The sequence below is a fragment of the Meleagris gallopavo genome, chromosome Z, assembly GCF_905368555.1.
Source record: "Meleagris gallopavo chromosome Z, MGAL_WU_HG_1.1, whole genome shotgun sequence".
Classification (NCBI taxonomy): Eukaryota; Metazoa; Chordata; class Aves; order Galliformes; family Phasianidae; genus Meleagris; species Meleagris gallopavo.
In genome coordinates this window covers 4,421,857-4,443,065 of record NC_139435.1, presented here as the reverse complement: position 1 = coordinate 4,443,065, position 21,209 = coordinate 4,421,857, and the positions used below count along the sequence as shown (strand labels likewise).

General features: G+C 36.1%; 1 protein-coding gene across 38 annotated transcripts in view; it reads left to right on the top strand.

Annotated features, from left to right (window-relative positions):
* The window catches only part of LOC146542112 (uncharacterized), a 74,145-nt gene that overhangs the window by 11,617 nt on the left and 41,319 nt on the right, over positions 1-21,209 (top strand). For 19 of the 38 annotated variants that reach the window (XR_014880443.1, XR_014880437.1, XR_014880436.1 and 16 more), the window contains one exon: positions 20,986-21,065. The exons of the other annotated variants lie outside the window; for them this stretch is intronic. Coding sequence is in view for 10 of the 19 variants with exons in the window: in XM_085213432.1 (XP_085069558.1) it covers positions 20,986-21,065 (80 nt within the window). In the remaining 9 variants the exon portion in view is untranslated. The remainder of the gene's footprint in view (positions 1-20,985; positions 21,066-21,209) is intronic. 38 annotated transcript variants of the gene reach the window in all.

Below are 21,209 nucleotides of genomic sequence, written 5' to 3'. Positions count from 1 at the left end.
TGTTTCAGTGGTGAAGGACTCACAATTTTTGTGGCTGGTATCATGCTTGTGACTGTGTGCATTACAAAATGGATTAAAGCAGAAGCTTCTGGGAGAGCGAAAGCCTGAGTAGCTTTTTTCCACCCATCACAGCGTGGTATTAGATAGACTTAAGCATAGGTCTGAAATGAAAGACGTCCTGATTTGAAATCAGCTCCAGATGGCACATGGACCAAAGGATATGCCTGTATTGATAAATTAAATGTTACTGAGACTAAATGGAATGGAACAATGTGTCTTCATGCTGGTAGACTTCATCTTTTACTGAAACAGCTGAGAGACTGAAAGCTGAAAGAACCCTCATTCATGTCAGAAAAAAACTGCAGTCATTTAGTAGTATCATCATGTTTCAGTGTCCAGGCACACACATACTACTACAAGCACAGCCAATCTGTGTCATGTGGAGTAGTTCAATTATTCTTATCCTCTGTTTTGGTGCCATTGATTATTCTAGTGTAATGGAAGGAAAGCCAGCTCTGAGTTTCCTGTTCCAATGATATTAGATAAACTTTTTTTTTTCCCCCCATCCCCTATGACAGAAAACTGTTGGGCTCACTGGAAGAACTGTAGGAAGAGCCATCAGTCCTTGGTAGCGGTGTAAGGTAATGGTGCATTGGCCCCAGAGCAGAGATCTAATTTGGTTATACAATCACACACACAAAGAGTAGAAACTTGCTGATCGTTATTGCATTATTTCCAATGCAAAGTGAAATTCCTCCTGCTTTACCATAATTCTTCACAGTCAGGCTCAAGCTGAAATGTTATCATATTATGAATGTCCCACAAAGAAGTACATTTGGAATTAGCTGCAGATTAATTAGACTCTGAGGGATCAACCAAAATAAAATAAAATAAAATAAAATAAAATAAAATAAAATAAAATAAAGTTAACATCTCCCGAAGTGGAAGAACTGCCTGTTTAGATGTGGGAAGAAGTCTCCCAGCTGTACTGACAAAGCATAGATCACGATACTTTAGTGCAAGCGATGATCCTATGATGCTGGGACAGATATTGTTTACTTCCATATCTATGAAATGATAAATATTGTTACTATTCCAGTCAGCTGTAAAAGTCAACCACTACAGGAATGGAGCAGGAAATATTAAAAAAGCAAAGATGAAATTGAAAACAGAAACCAGATTTTTCCAGCTAAAGACAAGAGCTAAGGTAATTTTCATGAGTTTGCTTCCATTTCAAAATTGATTTCTACTGCACTTACTTCAGACATACTTTCAGCTTTCCTCAGTCAGCAGCTCAAGACACAATGTGGTCACATTATAGTTGCTTAAAAAACTCAGTGGATCTTCCAAAAACATTCTGAAATTCAGAAGTATATCTGGTTTCCATGTATATCTTAGTGTTTTAGCCTATTAAGGTAAAACCAATTCACACAACCCTTCTTAAACACTCAAAAACACAAGATTGAAGAAAATATTTCAAAATGCCTTAATAGTAAGTATTTGTTGCTGTTTTATCTATTCAAACATGGGTGCTATGATTACTATATTACTGCTATAAGACTGTGTCAAAATACTATAAATTAAAAATCTTAATCCTTTTACAAGCCAGGTTGGCCTTTTTTCGATGCTAACGGTAATAATGTGTAGTTCAGACAGCTGCCAGAGTATCTCACTTTTTTTTTCACTGTTTCTCCAGAGATTTTAGCATGACAATTTAAAACTGATTTTCAAAAATAGCTGAAAATTATCATTAAAAAAAAATGCTGTCCCACAAGAAGTACACTAAGAATAAAATAAATGAGACCTAGAGAGAAGGCTGCATACAGAACTCCAGAGGAATTGCAATGTCATTCCTCCTAGTTTGATCATTTTCAGGGTGGATTTGTTTTTTTTGTTTTTTTTGTTTTTTTTTTTTATTCTCCATGGGGAATCGAATGACATGAACATTGCTACACAGTACCTACTATGTAGTTTTCTTTTCCCACTACTAAAAACAAACATCTAGTCCAGAGAAACTGTATATCATCACATTAATATAGAAAGTCAGTGAAAGTTCAGGAAGTCCACAAGGGACTTTATTCTTTCCATTAACTTTATTTACTCTAAGCATACTCTAAAATTTCTCAGGTGAATAATGGCTCATAATCACAAGGGGAGTTATCTGTGTAACTATTTTATTTCTGACAAAAAAAAAAAAAAAAAAAGCAGAATTTCACATGAACACAGTTCATTAATACAACCTTCTGTAACCATTACGAAGTGAGAAGAAAAAAGAAAAAAAACTCCATAAAGTCAGGGAATATTCAGTATAAAGCAATGGTGGAAAGTTACCACAAAGTTCAATTCTACCATGCGCAGCACAACTGTAATGTCGCAAAAAGAATCCCACAAATTAGTTACATCTATATTGTTCTGCAGGTAGTAATGGAGGCAGAATTATAAATAGATAAATCATTTAAATTCTGTGCTTCTATTTCTTAGGTATCCAAACAGCACAAGAAACCAAGCCAATAATGACTCCGCTATTGTGCAGTATGATTGATGATATTTATGGGCAGTGAGAAGCCCAGCATTCAGCAACTTCCTAGATCAACAAGGAGCAAATGGAGAGAGCAAATCCATGATACAAAGATAACAAAGGTCATCCTGCGACTTAACATCAGCGGGTAGATATTAGAGTCAGTACAGAGCTTAGGGATAAAATAGAGCCTTAACTAGTCTGAAAGTACTTTTTAGAGAAGGTCTGAAAGCTGAATGTAGAAATTACCTGCCTTTCTGTCTACTTGGAAAGCACATTTTATTGAAAGCACGTATCACAACTTCCTTAACTCTCTTCATTCATCTGGGAAAAGGAAGAGAGGAGAAGAATACTAACTAATGTCATACAAATAAAGCACTTAAATATCCTGATGGAATATATATGGTGCAGATAGACCATACAATATGGTCTATATGGCTTTGAGTGGATGATTGACACATATATTCTATATGAAAGGGTGAGAATCTTCTTCATTAAAGACAGAAGAGCCTGTAAATGCAAACTATGATTATCAAACACCAAATAAATAAAAACTCATCCTAAAATAATGCTTAAAAAAAAAAATAAACAGAGAGATCACAGAACTGTCAAGCTTCAAGCTCTTGTCTGCAGTCTTTTTTGCTTAAACAGCAAGATCTGTAAGAGCATCACAGAATCATGGAATATCCTAAATTGGAAAAGACCCATAAGGATCATAGATCCAACACCTGGCTCCACAGAGGACCACCCAAAAATCAATACATTTATGAGAGTGCTTTCCAAACACTTCTTGAACCACAGCAGGCTTGGTGTCATGACTGCTGCCCTTGGGATCCTGTACCTGTATCTAACCTAACCCTCTCCTCTCAGATTTGTTATTGCCTTGTGTCCTAAGATGAAGGTAAAAACCAAGTCATACTGCTTTTGTGTCTTTGATGTGGTGAATTTTACAGGCCAGTGCTTTGTTATGTCTTGACATACAAACTGATGGAAATATCATGCAAACACCAAAGGCATTCCAAAATGAAAAAAAAAAAAAAAGAAAAATGTTTTAAAAAGAGAATATTTCCTTATTGTTTCCTCACTGTTTGCAAACCTTTACCCCAGGTTGTCAGTTGTTCTTCCAGTAAATCAGAACAATACTTGTAATGACTTAGAGAAACTTCTGTAACGGGAATTGAGGGTTTGTAATAACTCAAAATGAAGTATCTCTCATTAAATCCTTTCTAGGAACTACTTTGAGACCTTTGCATAATAGAAAGAGACACTGAGCATTCAGTGTTTTGTTAGCACTTATGTACAGAAGACATGATCACTAAAGCTCACAGAAATGTATTTTATTTTAAGATACACAGTATCTATATTATATGGGATCTATAGTTCAAAGAATCTAAAGTTAGGTATATGGAATAGGGAGTCCAGAGTGAAGCAGAAAGAAATAAGGGGCATGGTAGTCAATATCCCTTGATAGATGACCTTACTTTTATGGGGCAAAACACTTGTCAAAATTTGTCCCTATGCTCCAGTCCTTAGTAATGTCCCTAGGCAGGAGTCTGGTCAGTTTATTTCCCTTACATCTCTGTTAAGATGAAAGAAGAAAAAGATGAGCTATCATATCTAAACAAACTCCAGTGGAGCTATAGAAGACATTTCACAAAGTCTCCCTGGCATCATTATGTATGATCCAACAGCATGGCTAAAATTTATAGAAATTTTAAAATCAATTAACATGTTAAGATGTGAAGAGATATTGTAAACTGTCCAAAGAAATAAAATCAGCAATGCATGGTATTACTTTCCTCTATGAAGAGCTTGAATAAATAAGACATTTATAAAAATGAGCAGAAAATATGAAATGAATATCCCAAGAACCATGAAAGAAAATAAGCTAAAAGAGAAATTGAATTTTCCTCTGACTTTCTGAGAGAGAATGCAGTTGTGGATTTTATACATAATTTATAAGGGAAATTGGCCAGTTCACTCAGGTATACACCATATCAACTTTTAGGATAGATTAAACAAGCTGTCTTCTTTTAATTGAAATCAAATATAGGCACAGAAGAAAATGACTTCTGCCCATGGAAGAATACAGAGATGTCACATGGCCAACAGCATTTACAGTTTACATTTATTCTACAAAGTAAACTTCAGCTTCAGTTCTTGAAAAGACACAAAATGGTGTTATATTAGAACATATACTTTCAGTTGACTTTGTGTACTGTAAGGAAAACCTATGCCCTAAGTACTGTTTGCATCTCCAAGAACATAAGAATTGACACAATAGATCAAACTAGTGATCCATTTAGTTCAATATCCTATCTCCAAATTAAGTGCTGGATGCTTCAGAGAAAGATGTAAGAAAGTCTTTAGTGGGTAATAATAGAATGACCTGTCATAAGGAAAATTTGGTGGGGACCTCCAAAACCACTGAATGCAATTTCCTGCTGCGTCAGGCAACACAGCCTAAAATGCTCTTCCTAAACATATAAAGCTTGGTCTTAACTTTTTCTGTATAGCACAATATTTCACCTTTCCTGGGCTATTTCAAATGATTAGGAAAGGTGACCACCATTCAAAGGTTCTCTTGTTGATTCTGCCACTGCCTTACCATATTTTCTTTAGCAGAATACTTATACTCTCACTGATTCATTCTTCCAGTCTGTAATTAGGTTTCCCTATTTCACTGGAAGAGGTCTATGATGACTTCAGAGATCTTAGCTAAAAGCCTGTAGATATATAAATACTTATTCTAACAATAAAAATAAAGGCACTATTGCAGCCAACTTTCCATTAACCAGCATAATGCAAGGTGAGGATACCCTGATGATGGAAAAACATTGATGATACAAGAATCACTGCTAGCGGGCAAGTGAAACTTTAACTGTCTTTCTAACAGAATTGTATGTTTTCTGACCTGCAGCTAGCACTGGCTTTCTCTTGCCTTCCTGAGGAGAATTTTGTTTATTGAAGTCCATCCTGAGGTCAACTACATGGTAGACAATTTGTTCTGATGCCAGTAACAAACATAATAATAAAGAGAAGGTAGTAAATTCCTCCTTTGTTGTATGGAACTCTTACCTGGGGACCCTAGGAGTTCTAGTCGTCTGCCATCCCACATCTCTGGTTAAGCTTCAGAAAGACAATACAATTTCGGGCAGGATGGGAGTTTATTGGTTATCTTATTGGTTCCTGACTCTCCTGAGCCTGGTATTTCAGAGTTGAGCAAGATTAAGACCAAGCAAACCAACAGTTTCCTCTCTTATGAGTGCTATCTTGTGATGTGTCATCTGGGCTGTCCTCAGAACAATAGGACTTCATAGAGTCATAGAATCATAGAATGGCTTAGGCAGAGTTGCCAACCACTAAATCAGGATGTCCAGGGCCCCATCCAACCTGGCCTTGAATGCCTCCAGGAACAGGGCATCCATAACTCTTATAGATAATCTGTTCCAGTGCCTCACCCCTCTCTGAGTAATTTTTCCTAACATCTAACATAAATTTCCTCTAATTTAGTTTAAATTCCTTCCACTTTGTCCTGTCACTATCAGACTATAAAAAGCTGCTTCCGTTTGCTGCTTACAAGCTTCCTTCATGTGCTGTAAATCTGCAGTTATGTATCTTTGGAGCCTTCAATTTTCCAAGTCAAAAAAAGCCCAACTCATAGAATTATTAAGATTTAAAGAGAACACTGAGATAATCTAGCCCAACTGTCAAACTCCCTTAAACTTTCTCCGTAGGAGAGATGATCCAGTCTTTTGATCATCTTTCTGACTCTCATGTGGATCCACTCCAACACCTTCACATTCTTCTTGCGTTTGTGCTAGTAGAGGCCAAAAAAAAAGGACTACAGTTGTTACCAGTCAGCCACCCAATACTGGCAGCAGGCAGCAGCTATCATCAAGCTCTCAAGTTATGGCATGAACTTCCAAAGCTTTTCAAATGCACTGCAAAATATAAGGAGAAGATGAACAAATATGACTAAATCCTGAACTTCAAAGCAAACTAAGGAAAAATATCAGATAAGACATATTTCTGCCTAAGTTAAATACTATTCAGGAGGCTTCTTGATCCATTTAACAAAAATGTCTCAGGATTTCTCCCTTAGCTCGTGTAATAGGATTTTCTAATTTTGAAGCAGTAAAATCGATGGTTAATCTCTAATAAGAACTTCAAGTACAAAAATAAAGGGCCTAGTAGGTTCTAGGCAGATAAATATTCTTCAATACTGCAAAACACAAAGAATGTGTTTCTTGTTCAGAAACACATTGTGTTATAAATTCCTTTTTTGTAGTCTGGATGTACACGCACAGTTACGTTATTGTAGGTTTGTGTAAACCTGCTATATAAAAGATTATAGAAGCATTTCTTCATTCCTAGACTAACATATCTTGTCAAAATCAGAGTAGAGTCCTATAGTGCATTTTGTAATGGATATCAGTTTCACTTGTATCACTTCAGTAAAAAGCTATTCCACCAAAATACCATAATATTCTTCACTACTTTGAGATTTCCCACAAGTATTCCAAGTATCGTTTGGAATATATATATATGTATGTATGTATAGACATATACAGAGAAGGAGAGAGAGAGAGAGATTGAAGAAAAATGCAGAAACAAAGAAGGTTTATCTATTGAAAACAGATACTTCTGCAGTGTTTGGTGGGTCAAAAAAATAGAGTCACACCTGAGCATGAGAAAATACTGCAAGCTGTAGTGTAAAAATGTGGAACACAGTTGAAGAACTTGGGCAAAAATGATGAGAAAACTTTGCAGGAGAGAAGGTAAAGATGCATGCAGAATGAACAGAAAATAATTAAAAGAAAAAGGCAAAAAGAAGGGGTAGCATACAGAAGCAGAAAGTAACATAAGTTCTTTAGCTAACAGGGAAAAAAATCAGCACAGACAGAAAAGCAATTTTCAACCAGTTAGGTAAGAGAGAGAAGCAGCAAAGTTTAGAGATCAGTTTAATGCCTATATAAGAACACAATTAGGGGAGGAACAGAGATTCTGAAAGGAGGAAACCTTCTAGATGGGTGGAGATTTTGCTATCTTAAGGTAACAATCAGATTAAGCAGGAGGCTTCAACAGCTAAAAGCACAACAGCTGAAACAGTAACCAAGGTCAGTTTTCAACTCTTTCCACACTTCAGTTCACATCTAAAAAGAATTATCAACACTGGTAGGATGGCTCACACTGACTTCAGTGTGCTTTTAAACAGCTTTTTTTTTTGTACAAACGAGTACAAATGTGCTATGCCGTTAAACTGACTAGGTAGAAGGATCAGAATCTTTTACTCTGGTTCTCCATCCCAGCCCTCATCAGAAATCTGATCGATATTCCTTTTTGAATTCCTTTTTAAGGAATAGCTTTGATTCTTGTTTCTGAGGAAGGAAAACTCTGGCCACTGCTGTGAGCTGTCTCATGATGAGTCAGAAAAGAGTAACATGAAATGTTGATTTTCATTCAACATTCAACAAATTCAACAAATATTTTTGATCACAAAAGTATTATGATCCAGATAACTCTGAAAATCTAAAACAAGCCTAGTTTGGAATAAGGAAGCTTGGAAAGAGCAGAATCAAAAGGAAATAGTGCAATTTATGTTATTTATTAATTCATTTATTTATTTTTAAAACTTTGGAAAGAATTATCTCTGTACAAACTAGGGAAACATAAAACTTAGATAAAGGAAGCTGATGTCAGTGAATGTTTCTCTCCACTAAATGCCATTTGGCTGTTAAACAACAACCATCCTGTAAAATTCATCGAGTCATGAACTGAATCTGCTGTCCAGATTTCCTGGTTCAAATATGAGGTGAAAATATTTCAGTGCCCTCTATGCTTACTGGGTCATATAGCAAGACTGTTAAGGTAGTGTATGTTCCACCAGCAGACTTTTGCATTTCCATAGCAAGACTTACAACCACCAATTTTGATAATTGCCCCAAATTTTTGGTTACTGCAGGGAAACGTTTACTGTGGACAAAGATCATACTGCTGGAGAAAGTTGTCCTGAGCTGTGTGTAACAGTCTGTCCAAAAGGCATTCTCTGACTATCCAGAACACAAACTGCAGTGATGGATAACTGTGCATATATCTCCTAACTCATCTTACATTGTTTTTAGCTACCTGGGGAAAAATCATAATTAAAAAAATCCCTAAGTGAGAAAAATTGACAGTTAAGAAACAAAGATGACTCTGAGGAATGATACAGATCTCAAGGAAATTAAGTTAGAAGAAGATCTGAGGATATTAAGGAAGAGAAAGTGTGTTTGTTTACTCTTAGAGAAGCATAGAAAAGCTGACTCTTAACAGAATTATTTTTCTTGTTTTCTTATTTTTTCCTTATTGGCATTTGTAGCAAAATAGCTTTCCCTAAAAATCATGAATGTTATGTTTACACCTTCTTCTAAATCATTAATGAGGCTGCCAAATGATAGTGCACCAAACACAAATTCCTTTCATAAACATTTTCCCCTCGGCTTGCTACATTGTTATTTATTACCAACTCTTGTTTATACACCTAGGGCCCTTTTTGCTCCATCTGACAGCATTCAAATTCACGTCAATTTGGATTAATTTTCTTCATCAGCTAATTTTATAATTAATTTTTAAATGTCAAGACTGTCTGACTCTCTTTGTTCCAATTCTGCTGTTTTTGTTTGTTTGTTTGTTTATTGTTTCTCTGTTGTTGTTGTTTTTCCTTCCCTTCCAATTATTCTCTTTTCTCTTCATATATTCTCTCCTTTTACATGTAGGCTAGTGTGTAAGGACAAACATAGTATTGATAATGAATATTGTATTCAAAAGTATTAAATGATTTTCAGATGTCCCTGACGTGATGTATTTACACAGTGAAATTAGTGAGATAATTGTAACAGTTGCCCTTCACTGAGAATGACTGCACTTACCAATTGTGTTATTAAACTAATGATGTTAGAGGTATTAGGATCCATCTGCTGCTGCCAAACATAAAAATTATCCCAAATATTAAAAACTGGAAGGGGAAAGGAATCTGAAAGAATGCAGGACATATAAGTAAGAGCTAGACAGATGCTCATGTGCTTCAGTAACATTGTACTGCTTAAATCTGATATGGAATATTTGGCTGCTAAATATTGCATGTTTCTCAGCAGCCTGTTTCATCTCAGACTGTAAGATGTTAAACTGCACCTGACACTGAAACAACTGAGAACTTCTGGTCATAGCATATAGTCCTACATTTTTATGTTTGTTTTACAACATTTGGGGCTCATCCTTGACAGCTTTGCATTGCTAAACATCCCATTACCTTAAGATGGTGGTAGGCGAGTTCCTGTGAAGTGTTACACTGTCTCAGCAAACAATTAGCAAATACCTGAAGTGGTTGCTTCCATATCTCTAATTGGAACTATTTCATGTGCTGTACATTTATGTAAAATGTCTGGAGAAAGATAAGCATAAAATTCAGTATCTGATCTAGAGATATTCTCTTCCGAGTTTGTCTCACTTTTATTTATTTATTTATTAGTTTTTCTTTCCTCTACACACATTTTGTTTTAGAAGAACATTGGTTCAATCATGGGAACTGTTTCATTCACAGATGACAGCTCTGTTCTTAAGGTTTGTATAAAGAACTTTCCATTTGAAGAAGTCAATCACTAGACAGAGAGACTCAATGGATTTTCTAGAAAGATTAAGAAGTAAGAGACCAGTCAAGAAGTCCAAGCCTACCCTACAAATTTAATGCTTGGAATTCTGACAAATGTGCTAATTTCCCACAGTGATAAAAGTTTCTAAGTACACAGTGTTCTTTCCTGCCACAATTCTTCAATACAGTGCTTTATGACTGTTGCTATCCTGGGATTTTCTACCAAAAGAACAAACTTCTGCACTGATCTGCACCTCAAGGGTTTTTCAATAAACCCTAACAAATCCCTCTAGATCTCTAAGTATCTCATTGTCAGAAATATAATAAATTTCTGCACAAAAATGGTAATACTTTGAATTACTGTCTGCTTAGATTCTTATCTGCCAGCAAAAATGATAAAATAATCAATACTTTTCATTCTCAAAGAGTCTTAGCAATAAAGAGATAACATTTTGTTCTACTTTATTTTATTTCATTTTTTACAGAAAAATAGTTGGCCTCAAATAATGTCATAATAACAATCCATCATACTTGGATGGCAAAAGTAGCAAGAAACAAAGAGCTAGATACATGTCCTGGTGCAAATCTGAATGTCACCATGGACTTCTGTGGTATGCAATTATGTTTCACTTCCATGGAAATCCTGTCCAAAAATCTTAGTTTCACCTCAGACTTCCAATTTCAGGACCTTAAAACTGTATTGACAATGTAGTTGATTTAAGTGATGATATAACTATATCTCTTCTGTCCTTATGTCTGTCAAATAATGGAAAAGTACCTTTATTAAACCTTACAGGAGTTCTCTGGCAACCTTCTTGCTCAATATAATTGTATTTAAGGTAGTTAAGCACTGGGAAGAACAAGTTGACTATGAATAGCCACCTAGGGCAACTTCAACATCCCTAAATCTCTGAGATGCATGAGACTTCTATTAATTTACTAGGTGGTGGGTATGGAAGGGGAATGACTTTAAGGTGCCTAAAAATATCAGCAGTTGTTTGCACTTTTTTAAGCTCAAGGAGGAAAGGTTTAGATTGGATGTCAGGAGGAAGTCTTTCACAGAGAGAGTGGTGAGGTTCTGGAACAGGCCACACAGAGAGGCTGTGGATGACCCATCCCTAAAGATGCGTTCAAGTCCTGGTTGCATGGAGCCTTGGTAACCTGATCTAATACCAGATCTGAAAGTTGGTGGTGCTTCCACCAGGAGTGCTGGAACTTGATGATCCTTGGAGTCCCTTCCAACCCAAGCCATTCTGTGATTCTGTGACAATTAGTAATTGGGTTAGAAAGCCTAGCAAGAAATAAGTATTTACAAGACTAGTACCTGCAAAGCATATATGCCACAAAAGAACATTTAGATATCAAAACACAGGAGGAGGTTAATGTGGAGCTAAGTAACTCCACTAGAAAACCATTTAGCTTGGTAAATATTAAAGTGCACACTTTGGAACTGATGACCTAAATTAACAGGTGACTCCATAGGAAAACGACTTAAAAAAATTGGGAAATCTGAATCCACTCTTAAGTGCTTTCATCTGCCAATTTTCAATGTGGCAAAAACCCAGATTCTTGTCACTCCAAGAAGCAGCTGTTTATTGGGCAGAGGTATCTAATCTGCATGCTTTTGTCTCATGTCAAAAACAGAGGTTATCTGAGTTCAATTTAAAATAAAACAGGCTAAAGTGATTGTTTAAGTTTTTTCTTTTAGAGTATTTAGAAAGCAAAAATCAATAAATGCTTTCAAAACACTGGTCAGTATTTTTTTGTCTTTACCAGCTTTTTTTTTTTTTTTTTTTTTTTTTTTAGGTTTCTAAGTTTTGCAGGCATTATTAATTTGATTTTAATAGGCAGTCTAAGAAAAATTTTCCCCACTCTAAATATTTTGCATTGAGCAGAGCTAAAGAAAAAAAAGCTGATAAAATTTGAAGAGAAAGAAAGAGAGAGAGAAAGAAGGAGAGGGAGGAAATAAGAGAAAAATCTCAGAATCCAAAACAGAAATCCATGTGATACCCATGGAGTCTGTACATGGAACATCATAAGTGATAACAAGAATGCTTTCTTAAAGTATGGTAGAACAAGTCCAAGTTCTATACACCATAACAAGTAGCACAGGGAATTAATAACGCACAGAGATCTGAGACTAATTCTTTTACATTCGAGCAACTATTCTGATGATTGGTTTATCTAAGATTGAACATCAGTTTCTTTTTTCTGTATTTTTCTTAATTTTTATTAGCTTTCTCTAATGAGCGCATACTCTCACACATAACACATAAATGCAACCACAGTTTGAAACTACTTTTCACATTGTTCCTATTTTCCTTGCAATTAACCAGGACTTTTGTACATTGAAATTCAATGAAAATGCACCGGGGGGGAAAAAAAAAAAAATCTTTTGTTAAATCTGCTTTCAGAGAATCCAGGATTACTACCAGTTTATTTTGAAAACATACCCTGGAAGTATGTCTTCTCATCACCAGACTAAGGCTTTTTTTTTATTATTCTTTGTGTTCTGCATCAGTAGTGAGAAAGCCTTGCAATAGATAAGTGTTTACAAGTCACTTCACCTTTGCATCATGTGTATGTATGATTCATAGCAGTTAAAAACATGTGCCTCTATGAGAACAGGGGTATTTGATTTTGACCATGAAACTAATCCATCCCTAGGGCTGTATCCTTGACTATGACAGACCCAGTTTGCGAACTGATTCTCTGTCATTCTTTCGCATTTCTGATTTTCTGATGTTGGTTTTTGGTTTTTGGTTTTTGTTTTTTTTTTCTATCTGCATGTCCTTATTTTCCCCTTGGGAAGACTGGACAAATAGTCAGTATCGATCAATCACTAAGAAATCTCTTGTCCTACCCATATAATTTTGGAAATATTCATTGTCACCTAGCATTCTGGTTATGACATTCTTCCGTTTATGTTGGTGCTTCAGTAACCAATATGTACAATTCATGTAAAAAATGATACTGAGAGTGAAGTAATATGTTACTATGGAGTGCTCAAAGTATTTTGCTCTCTATGTAACTAATGAATTTTTTTGCATTTAATTCAACAAAACAAAGACCCTCATGTAATTCCAGTATCTTATTCAGGTTCTTGTTCCTTATGTATTTATTTTTGATTCAAGGTCAGATTATGACCGAGTTTTCATGTATGAAGTTCATTGCTTAAAATCTGTAAGTGAGGTTTTTGTTTAGGTTGTTTATGGCTTGAAGATTGATACTTGATACAGCATAGACATGCATTCCTTCAATGTTAGGCAGGGGCTGAGCGATATAATTAGCTGGTTTTAATCTTTCTTCTAACTTGCTTTTCAAATACCTAAATACCTTTTCAAAATAGTGTACTTCTTGAGCAGTCACATACACAGGTTGCCCTTTCAAGAAATTGATCCTGATTCCTGATACTTAGTGAATTAATTCCTAATTTTCAATAGTAAAATTATTCGAGGAGAAGGTGGATTTTAGACAATTTAGATCAAGAAGTTCTAAATCATACACAATCCCTTCAAACTGGAATAAAGTGGTTCTGCTTGTGATCAGTGAACAACTGATATTTCTTCCAACTCAGAATGTTACTTCTGAAACATTGTAAGACCTCTGTTTTAAAATATGCATGGTCATACATGGTTGATTGGTACATGCCATCACTTCCAGAAAAGTGCCAATTTTTGTCAGACCTTGTGGTCAAAATCAGACAAAAGCCAACTCTTAGTTTCAGTTAGTATCTAAGTGAAATGCCTTTAATTCCAACTAAAATGAGAAAGTACTGTTAACTGAATACTATTTGCTGAAATCTTTAGTACATTTTTTCTAATCCTTCCTAGAGTAACCTTCAGTTACTATCTTTTCTTGTCTTTTTTTTTCTTTTTTTTCTTTCTTTAAAATGTAAGGTGACCAATTGACTGGAGTGTTCTGACATTCACAAGATTTAAGCAGGAAACTTACCTAGTAAGAATGTGTTAAATACGTACATCAATAAAACTAATTGTTCTTATTGAGATATGAATAGTTTACAAGTCTACAGCTAAATGCCAAGTCAATCTCAATGAGCCCTGGCAAATCTGTTTCTGAACAACTTTGTCTGGAAACTACTGAGGTCACTGTGATGCCAGACTGGGTTTTGACAGAGAGTGAATTTACTTAATTTACTCTTACTAACTATGAGAAATTTAAGGGACTTTTGTCAAGTGAGGGATTATGGGAGCCTTGCCGATCCTGCAGTTGATCTGAGACATGTTTAAAAAGTAGCAGAAAAATTACTTCAAAGTGTGATGTCAGAAAAAGGATGAACAGCCTTCGTTCTTAACAGATGGATAAAGCTGAAGAGACTTTATAACACACTTTTCTGAACAGAATCATCTTTTTCTTTGCATTCATATAAACCTACAGAAAATGGATGTGGGCTGACCTGTAGTTGAGACTTTCATCTTCCTCTCCTTCCCTGTCAATCTGTGTGGTGGCTTGTGTAAGGAAACACTAGACTGACGGATTCAATATTTCATACAACTTGCTTTAGAACATACTTGAAATCCTTTCAGTCTTTCTATGCAGGGAGCTACACTAATATGTTAACCTGTCTACCTATTTTAATGATACATTTTCTGAACAGAAAAGCCATATGTTATCTTTTTTGTCCTTTCCACAATGAAACTTAATGAGGGGAAATTCAAGGTGTTGCAGAGGATTACAAATGAGTACAAATTCTCAGATGCTCTGGATGAAAATTTGTAAAGTTGGCTGCAAATATTATTGCATAGACCTGGACTGTTTTTAGTTTTTAATCTGTCATCGACAAGGAAGATTTTGCTGGGAGTTGGGACTTGCTGTCTTCATTTTATGGGCTGCTGTGATTTCTTCAATAACAGACAGAGTCATTGTAAAATAAAAAGCAAACAAACAAAGCCATATAATTTATTTATTTATTTATTTGTTTGTTTTCTCATTTATTTTGATGTTGACCTAATTCAGAGTGGCATCTGTGTTCTTGCTTTAAAAACAGATAGAAGTGGGATATGAATTAACAGGAACAGATTGGAAGCATGTTTCCTTCTTCCTTCGTCTAGAATATCATATTTGGTATAAATATCAACAATCAAATATCCCTGTCTTTGTTGTATTCTTCCACAGAGCTCCTCTCTGAGTACCAGCTCTATCACCCCTCTCTAATGGAAGAGTGGTAGAGATAACAAAGGAAGAAAGATGGAGTTAATTTGCCTTTTAGTTGTTTCATACCTGAGCTTTCAGTATATGAAAATAATTCGCAGATGATGGATTTTAGGAAATCGGGAGTGAGGAGTATGGACAAATGCTTCAGCTCATGCTACCCTTTACTGAGGGCACAGATGTGTGACACTTTACTGAAAAGTGGTCTATTAAAGCCAGCTGAGCCCTGCAAAATATATGCAACACAATTCTGAGCAAGTAATATGTGAATTAAAAAATCATTTATGTTTCATTCATTCTTTTTTTTTTTTTTTATTTGAGTTTTAAATGAAGACTGTTGCACTAGCAATATTTTTATATGCTACTTATTCCCTTGACATTAGACTATTTTCTTTTATCTAGTGGTTGACACTAATGGCAAAACTCCCATCACTCTCAAAAAGTTAAAGTTGTTGGAAGCTTTAGGAAGTGAAATTACATTTTTGCCTGATGAATATTATTTCTTTAGTCACAGTAAGCCTTCAGTTTCCCCTCTTCATTGACATCTTTGACAGAATTAAGGAATATGTTTATTTATTTATTTAATAATAAAGCTGACTAACTAGTTTAGTTCATCTATATGAAGAACAATCAAGAGCTTTGCTGAGAAGTGGATATTCAAGGAGAGCATTAAATTCTATTATTAATTTACCTAGTAGTGAAAATCTAGTCTCTGAAATCCATGTAGATTTTACTCTCTAAATTTTAAGGTGTACTAACTATCCCTTAGTAAGGATTTACAGGAAATACCAAAGGGATAAGAGATGATACATTAAACTGAGTGCATGGAAGCAAAAGGGTCTCTAGTTCATAGAATTGTCAACATTTTTGACACAGATAATTCTGAAAACATCCACTAGTTTTATATCCATCTGGACCTAATGAGATTCGACACAGCAGACCCCCTTGAACTTCCATCGCGAGAATGTATTCACCTTGCCTTTTGGATGTGCTCGCAAGGGAGACATGTTGGTCCTTTCATGTCAGACCTTAATTGGAGCATATATTCCCTTCCTCACTGCATCTGTTTCACTGGGGACTTTCATCAGACAAAGCAAAGGCTTTTTTCGCTCTCTCAGCCCCCTTTCATACAGAGAATTCAGCTCCTTCTACAAAGTTTCTTTATTTTTTTCTCTGTTTTTGAGGTCTCCCACTCATTCTACTATTGAAATGTTGTCTTTGTGCAGTCTGTCTTCTGTATTAGCTTCTCCTCCTATGTAGTTCTGTCTGCTCCTCTCCGAATGTATGTTGGAGGGGAGAATGAGGTCTCAGGCTTCTCTTTGCATTTCACTTTGGCTTTCTACATTTACGAATGTATTTTCCATCATCACTGTACAATGTTGATTTTAATCTTTCCTCTTTTCCCTTTCCTCCACTTTCGTTCTTTAGCTTTCTTCTTGTTCCTTATATTTCTTGGATCACACCATCCACTTTTTTATCACTCCCACATCTCCCCACTTTAGTCCCACTTACCATATCACTTTTACTTTATGAGTTCTGTTCAATGAGTCCTCCATCTTTTTTTCCCCATACCCTTTGTTCGCCTCCTTTCTTTTCTCCCTTGTTAACTGCCACACAAAGCCATCTTTCTGAAGACAAAACAGTGCCCATCAGGCTGATAATTCTGTTGACTGTACTTGCAAAAATGCTATTAGGATCCAGAAGATTTGATCTGCTGGTCAAACTACTATAATTGCAATTGTACCACAGTGTTCAATGCCTTCCAGTATTGCAGAGGCCAAAAGATGTCTACCTCTAAAGGTTGATCCTTTTTCTTGATTTTACTGGTTTCAACAGAAACCAAGTATTTTGTTTTGATCAAGTCCTGCACTGAATGATGTATCTTGCTCACTAACTTACCTGTGATCATGCATGTCTGCCCATTTTAACCGTATGCATCCTATAGATTAAGGACAGGGGAAATGATTTTAATTGAGGGAGGGAAGATTTAGGTTGGATGTCAGGGAGAAGTTCTTTACTATGAGAATGGTGAGGTGCTGGAACAGGCTGCCCAGAGAGGTTGTGGCTGCCCCGTCCCTGGAGGTGTTCAAGGCCAGATTGGATGGGGCCCTGGGCAGCCTGGTCTAGTATTAAATGTGGAAGTCGGTGGCCCTGCCTACGGCAGGGGGATTGGAGATTCATGATCCTTGAGGTCCCTTCCAACCCTGGCCATTCTATGATTCTGTGATTAATTTTATCAGCTGCCTTCTTATAAACTCTTCATTAATTCAGTAATTCAGTTCAGAAATCAAAATAATAATGTGATGACAATGTAAAAGATAAATCTATTATCTTTAAGGTGAAAGAGTTTGCCTTATTCTTTTGTCTCCAGTGCTGCAATATATGATTTTGAACTTATGTGTATTATTGTAAACCATTATACAAAGTAGATGATCATATTATGTAGCTTGAATTTGTTATTTTTTTCTTGTAACTCTTTGAAACTGCTATAAACAATTTTGTAATTATTGACTTCTTAATGTAGACTTTAGTAACACTGGTATTTTGAGAGACAATCTTATTTTACTGTTTTACCATGTATTTTAGGATAAATCACTTTCAAATTACATAAATAAACACACTTCATAACATTCATAGGAAATTTTCTTCGGATATATAATTTAAAAAATATATGAAAAGTTGCAGATGGCTACATTTAGGAAAGTGAAGTAGAAAGGGCTGTATTCTAAAGTCGTGTTCACCATTTATCTGAAAACAAAGCCAGAATAGTGACCACTACTCCTAACTCTAGAAAAAACAGATAATTCTTACCATTCATTTAGATTGTATTAGAAATCAAAGTATACTACCAAACTAGACATAAAAAACTGTTCCTGCTACAAGAAGGTTCAGTCTGATAATAAAATTTAATAATTACTTGTTTAGAGTATCTTCTTCACCCAATTAGCAAGATGTTACTGCCAAACTTAGGACTTAACAGGCTATGTAGCATAACCTACTGGACTGAGTAAGAAACAGAATGAAAGATATTTTCAGGCAGCCTGACTATTCATAGTATGTGATTTCAAGAGCACACTGTGGCCTTGGTAGCAGTTGTGTCCCGTGCATTTACAGTCATGGTGATCCAAAGGCACTTGACCCTAAAATCCAGACGTAGTCTGAAATGAGTCCAGCCTCAAAACTAAATAGTTTGGGAGTGCTCAGAGAGATTCAGCATTGTGTTCAAAGACAGTCTGATGTCACTGATCATACACCATTATCTAGCATACTGTTCATATGTTAGAAATTTTCTAATTTTGCAAGCATTGGTATAGTAAATTCTACTTTGAATATTTAGTGGGATGACACATATGCAGACAGATGAATTAGCCCGAAAGCCTGAGCTTATCATAAAGTTTGTGTAAAAACAAAACAAAACAAAACAAACAAACAAAAAAAAGCAATAAATAATACCAAAGTCTCCAACATGAGAAATTTCAACAATGGGAGTTGGTTTGTTTTTTTTGTTTGTTTGTTTGTTTGTTTGTTTGTTTGTTTTGTTTTGTTTTTTTTTAAGGAAAAATGTGGATCCTTCAAAGACAGAAGCTGAGGCTCAGGTAGAATCCAGCTTTCAGCATATAGCAAAACCTTTTCTTGTTGTGTAGAGAGACCAAAGAAAATGGATATTCTGATTGAAGTCTCAGTGGAGATAGGCATTTTTTTGAGTAAGATTTTTTTAACAAGAATCAAAAATCAGAATGTCAGTTAGATGTGTACATTATCCAGTTTACACAGGTATCAGAAATGCTCCAGAAGAAAGTGTTTTTGTATAGCTCAGTTAGTTTCTCACTTGCTTTTTAATACAAAATGTCTAAGTTACTTTCTCTTAGTAACAATTATAAAAATATCCCTTTGTTTCAGCACCGTCTGCCTAAGCACTTCAGCATATTGCATTATGCATGCTGTGAAATTTGGATGTATAAATCTTTCCTCTGCACAGTCCTTGTTTTTTGTTTATAAAAAAATAGAGTGTAAAGGGACATAAAATGTAAGTGAATCAAGCCCTCAGCTAGCATTTAATTGATAAGAACTAAAGCTAATATTAGATAACAAATAAATGGTCTGTTGCACAGGCATTTAATTAAACACCAAATTAATGCAGTAATGACCTACTGGAACTAACAGCCAGAAATGCTTTACTACAGGCAAGCATCTGGAATGTTTCACCTTTTTTTTTTTTTCTTTTTTTCCCCCTCATCTCCTGAACAAATACATTGAAAAGACATGCAGCCATTTTTAATTCTTAATTTGGAGGGCTCCTGTTTTGTCCTTCACCCTGCAGGAATCTCTGACCTTGCTGGATAATCTTCAACCACTCTGCTTTCCTCTTACTTGTGGCAAAAAAAAAATGGTAAATTGGAGTTACTTTTTCTTGCCCCCTCACTCCATTCTGTATTGCTAGTCAAAACTCCGCTCTGTACATTTTGAATGTGTTACCACCTTGGGCAATTACATACTGCCCACAAGATTAATTGCAGACAGTACTTTGGATAATGGTCTCAGGTAAGAAGCCTGCTACACTGTTGAGAAGCTTAGAAATCAATACATTTCTTTATCTATACAAGTCTGTGTCTACAAAAGTGCTTTCAGTAATACCTGAGAACATTTGAGAGCTATGCGAAATGAACTCTGCTCAGACCCACTCAAAAAGGCTGTTAAACCTCTCTCTCAGCCAAATATGCAAGAATGTCTCTAACGGGGCTTTGGTCATAATCTTGTCATCCTCTGCTGTATTGTTATATAAGACTAACAACATAGCACAAACTAAACTGATGAGATTAATAGTATGTGAGTTAGTGAGGCTGGATTAGAGCCAGTTTACTCTGGACACTGAATCATAGAATCAGGATCATAGAATTGCTCAGGTTAGAAAAGACCAAGTCCAACCCGAACCTAACCATACTACCCTAACTCTAACAACCCTCCACTAAATCATGTCTCTGAGCCACACATCCAAATTGTTTTAAACACATTCAGGGATGCTCATTCAACCATCTCCTGGGGAGCCTATTCCAGTGCTTAAGAACCCTTTCTGTAAATAAGTTTTTCCCAATATCCAATTTAAACTTACCCTGGTGCAACTTGAGGCCATTTCCCCCTGTCCAGTCACCTGCCACCAGTGAGAAGAGACCAGCCTCAGTCTCACTGCAAGCATCTTTCAGGTATTGGAAGAGAGCAATAAGGTCTCCCCTCACCCTCCTCTTCAGAGACTAAACAGACCTAATTCCTTCAGTCTCTCCTTATAGGCCATATTCTCTAAGCCCTTCACAAGCCTTGTTGCCCTTCTTTGGACCTGCTCCAGCACCTCAGTGTCCTTTTTAAACTGAGGTGCTCAAAGCTAAACACAGTACTCAAGGTGAGGCCTTACCAGTGCCGAGTAGAGGGGCAGGATTACTTCCCTAGTCCTGGTCACCACAACATTCTTAATACAAGCCAAGGTGCCATTGGCCTTCTTGCCCACCTGGGCACACTGCTAGCCTACATTCATTCTATCAGTACAAGATCCCTTTCCATTAGGAAGCTTTCTAGCCACTTTTCCCCAAGCCTGTAGGGTTGCCTGGGGTATGGTTAACAAAATGTAGGACCCAATACTTAGCCTCACTGGTGCCTTTCTCCCTTCTGGCAGATGAACGCTCCTTCCCAACTTGGTGCCATCTACAGATTTACTGAGGATGAACTCAACCCCCTCACATGGAATGAATGGAGGTATCTGAATCAAGCTTTCCATTGCAATCCATCTAAAAGGGTTACTCACTTCCCTTCAGTGGCTGGTTCAAATCTTGGGTGACTTCCACCTCTCCTAGTGGTGCCTTGCTCTCCCCATGAGCTGCTGAATGGTCCTGCTTGGCC